Below are 4,787 nucleotides of genomic sequence, written 5' to 3' on the forward strand. Positions count from 1 at the left end.
TAGTCGAAACGACCCAAACATCACAAGAAAACAATAAAAGGTCATTCTTTCTCACTGTTTGAGTCATAATTAGGGATAACAGAGCATTTGTAGTAATACATATTTTACTGTATAGGTGTTCGTAAGATCATGGACTACCGTGGATGGTCTGGACATCTTCTGGCCCATGTCCATAAGAAGTGGGCCCTCGGAGAAATGACGCAACTTGAATGTCTTGTCAACGGAGCCAACGGCATCTGGGCGAGCGTCTGCGAAGAAGGAGCGGCTCTTGGTCACGCGTGTTCTACCGTGACGCTGATGAATCTTGTGCGAATGGGCAACACCAAAGTCCAGAATAGTTACAAGTGTACACAGCTGAGGGAAGCCGCATGCAACGTGACTAAGATCACTACAGGGATGCCTCCTCATCCTAAACAAGTTATCTACGGCGAAAGGGCGCTGGACTTGGCATTCGACTTTGGAGGCATTGCTGGTGGTACAGTTGGAGAGACCGACTTCAATCTAGCCGAGTTCTTTGGAGAGGAGTCTCCAGTTAGAATCAGCACTCTGTCTTCCGACGACATGATCCACGAGAGGATGGTAGATCTGTTTGGTGCAGATCCGCAGTTTACGATGGAAATGGCGCATACCATGAAAGAGAAAATGCTTGAAGATCTGACCGGCAACAGGAAGGAAGAATACATGAGTGCAGTGGGCATCGCTCTCCTGTTTGATCGAGCAGGAGGAAAACTCACCGCCAAGATGGCAGAGGTGATAGAAGAGGCAGAGGTGAAAAGTGAGCACGCCCAGCATCTCATCGAAGAGGTCCGCAGGATCTGGGACAAATGGGACATCGAGGAGGATAAAGACGTTGACGACCTTCTCAAGTTCTGTTCCTTCTATAATGGCTTCATGGCTCCCTACTTCGGCTGCTTTATTTGTCGGGATACGCAGAAGGCGCTGAAAGCCATTGATATGGATAACGATGGCTATATTGACTGGAACGAGTTCCTGGTGTACTTGAAATGGGCGATACGTCAGTATCCCAACATCAAAGATGCCGATGAGCTGCTGTCTGTGGCCTTTCGCAAGGGAATCATCCCAGCCATGCAGGATGAAGTACTCAGGAAGCCGAAGCCGTCCAAGACGATGAAGGCAAGTCGTTAAATTGTCTTCTAATGAGATCACAAGCCCCTTAACAGGCTTTGAACTCTATGTTATTTGGGTTCGGTATCGTTAAATAGGAAAATTGCTGGTTTGGAATGTAGTCTAATAAGTCTGTATTGTTTCATCTAACTAAGTCAAAATATTGAAATCCAGAGTCAGACAAACCTTTTGGGGTAGGTGTTTGGAAAAAAAGTTATTATTTTCGTTGCGGGTTTTATCTATAAGCTGCTAGCTAAACTGCTTGGAGTAATCATTAATGAGAACTTGAAATGGAACTGCCATGTTGACTATATTACCGCTAAAGCATCAAAGAAACTACACGCTCTCAAATTATTATAAAGAGAGCTGACGTGTACATGTAAGAACAAGACACGTTGAAAGTCTTTAGTAGACCGATTTTAGTACAGGTGTGGCAAGACATTCCTGACTATCTCAGGTAGAATAGAGTCCGTGCAAAAAAGGGCACTTAAAATCATATATCCTAACAGTTCATATAGACAAGCACTGTTGCTAGCCAACGAGACTACACTGGGTGAGATGATGGACACCCGTGACCACCCATTATCATACTTGGTGTCCACTGCTGTAAAAAGCACTAATCCGTATAATCTTAGACCGTCTTCGTCTTCTCGACCATTCAATAATTTTAAGAGAACCAAGAGATCAGAGAACTTTTTTACTTTTAAATATATTGAATGAATATGTAATACAGGTTACTTCAGTTGTATTCCGACATAACAATGTATACTTTGGTTTATTGCCAAAAACAAATAAAATAGATGGCACGCATAAATAGACGTGTTTCACTCATGTTTACCTACCAAGAAATTCCACTTTTGCTCAAATAGAGCAGAGGAAACGGACATTATCGGAGTAGAACATCATAAACTCTGTTACATAAGTTAAGACAATTAACAACCAGCTAAACCAAAGGCCGGAAAAAGTTAAACAATGAACCTATGCGAGCTTTTCACCGTATAAAGCAAGGGAGCCACAGGTGCCTTTCAATGGTGTCAAAGAAGGGGTGTGGTGGCCTTAGGGTAACAGTTTGAGTTCGAGTTCGAACCAAATCCGCCGGGAATTGATGGTAACTGTCTTGCTAACACCATTTTCCTTAGTCCAATAAGGCAAACAAATCGGAGCTCCACACCTGAATTATGATTTTCGCTAATTCCACTTAAATCTTAAATGGCCACACTTTGGGATTTACTGGATAAATTGGAATGAATCATCATCCCAGACGTGACTCGTTATTACTATAAGAATACTATGGCAACAAAAAATAAAGATAAGGAGTGTAGTCGCAGCGATGAAGACATTCAGAAATACTTTACATGGAAATCTCTCCCTCCTGTGCTATTTTTTCTAAAAGTCCTCTAGAGGTTTCCCTTGATATAGCTTCTTCAAGTTCCTTAATATCGGTACAACGGAAAGTTTTATCAACAGGGAAGGTCTTTAAATTCGATGTATCCATTATCTCATGACCTTGAAGCTTTGAACTCTGGTTCAGAGCTGGGATTTTTCAGTTTAAAAACTTTCTTATTTGGATATAACATGGCTCGTACATTTTCCCGCGCGTGCAGCTTTGATCTTATTTTGGTCCATATTTGGGCATAAAATTGATGTGCTAAAATTCCCATGCTTTGTTCCAAGGAAAAGGGTTGCAAGTTACACGCTTCAAGGTCATGTGCTTCTGTCCACATGTAATCACAGTTTCATCTGAGAGCTTTACCCAAGCGTTACACTTTTTGCACCTCCGTCCACAGAATCGATTGTGGCGGAAAAATAGGAGTCCCAATGGCCCTCCAAACTCAACGGAGTGTGCGGGAACTGATTTAAATAAACATTTCAACATTAAGTGGGCAAGTAAGTACCACAGGTTCATTTGTCATTATTTTTTTTATGATAATGACTTAATAGAAGTATTAGTCCAATTAATTAAAATCTCATACATACTTGGAAAAATCCAAAGTTCAATTGGACTGGTATAGGATGTAGCTCTATTGTGTTTAGAGTAAGGTGCCATTTAACAAATCGAAAGTGGTTTACCACAATATTTAACGCCAAAGAAAGTTTATATTTCAGAGCGTGACCAAAATCATGACTGAAAGAAAGAGCAAGCGTTGTCTATAACTTTCTCGCAATTTGATTGGTGTATTTCCCAAAATGGGCGTTCCTGATTGGCTATTACATTGTGCGACAAAATGGCGCATGCATGACGCGTACACCGTTGTCTAGACTCTCATCGACAACGGCAAATTAACCAATAATATTGCGAGATTACAAGCAATTGCGGTAAAAAATGTAATAGGTGCGTCCTGGCTCCGGATATCGTGTTCCTAGCATTGTGTTTACCTCACTCAATCTCGGTTATCAGCGCCGTATGACCTTATATAGAAATTGATTGCGCCAGTCACGGTCGTTTTGTAAATAACTCTTACTAACAGAGTTCGAGGTCCGTACTGTAAAATCAGCGAGAAAAAAACGAGGATCCGTAATTTTACAGTACGGACCGAGAAAACGCGAGGTTTGTTTGTTGTTTATTATTTATTTGTTTGAGCAGGTTGAAGTTTTGGCAGCTATTCAGCTGATGTGGTCCTGCTATACCCACCCACCAATATACTCACATGGGACAGCCACAACACAGGGAATTTCATCCCCTACTCTTCTCGAATAGTCTCTAACGTCCAACAGAGACAGCCACGACACAGGGAATTTCATCCCCTACTCTTCTCGAATAGTCTTTAACGTCCAACAGAGAACTAATGAACATGGAAGATACTTGTGAGTCGGGGCCTACGGTTTATAGTCCTTATCCGAGAAGACTTGAACGTCCAACCATTTGCGGATGTAATTACAAAGGCAGCCCTTTCTCCTCAGTTATTTAAAGACCCTGATTGTCGGTTCGGCCGGAGTCGAACTCACGACCTCCCGCATGGCAGCCCGATGCTCAGCCACCGGTGCGCGGTGTTTATTATATCTCTATAGTAAGATGTGTATTACATCACTGTGATAATTAGCCGCGCCGGAAAGGGAACTAATCTTGAAGTTAAGCGGAAGGTTCAGCTGCCACAAAGATTACCGTGTCGAAATCCGAAAAACGAAATGTTGGCTGCTTGAAATATATGCTTGCAAGATTTAAACAGTTTTACAATTTTATGTGACAGAAACGACATGAAAAACGTGCTAGAGAATGTTCTATCGAAATTTCAAATTTAGCGGGCCGTCGAATCCCAGCGCGCGTAGTATCTGAGAGATATAATAAAAGTGAAATAACCCCCGGTGGTTTGTAAAATTTACTTGGATACGAGATGGTAAGTAGCCAACGAGCCGCTTCGTGCTAGTTATCTGGGACTTTAACAACTAAGGAATGGGAGTCGAATTTAAGAGGGAGAATAATAAAATTAATAATATCTATGAAATAAATCACATATAAAACTGCGGATTTGAAATCAAGTGAAGCTATAATCCTCGCAGTTATGGACGCAATTTAAGCAATTGCGGAGGGAAGCCTGAAAAATTCAGGACTTCAATGGGGTTTGAACCGGCCATGACCTCGCTATACCGGTGCGACGATCTAACCAACTGAACTCAGACGTTGGGAGCTAGTCATTTGTGGGTTCTAAATGTTCCCGTGATGA

General features: G+C 41.9%; 1 protein-coding gene across 1 annotated transcript in view; it reads left to right on the forward strand.

Moving 5' to 3' along the window:
- LOC138056949 (uncharacterized) overlaps positions 1-1,939 on the forward strand; it is a 4,542-nt gene extending 2,603 nt beyond the window's left edge. Inside the window, exon 3 of the mRNA XM_068902941.1 lies at positions 116-1,939. Coding sequence (XP_068759042.1) covers positions 116-1,146 — 1,031 coding nt within the window. The 3' untranslated portion in view covers positions 1,147-1,939. The remainder of the gene's footprint in view (positions 1-115) is intronic.
- The last annotated feature ends 2,848 nt before the right edge of the window (positions 1,940-4,787 follow it).

Source organism: Montipora capricornis, chromosome 7 (assembly GCF_036669925.1).
Source record: "Montipora capricornis isolate CH-2021 chromosome 7, ASM3666992v2, whole genome shotgun sequence".
Taxonomy (NCBI): Eukaryota; Metazoa; Cnidaria; class Anthozoa; order Scleractinia; family Acroporidae; genus Montipora; species Montipora capricornis.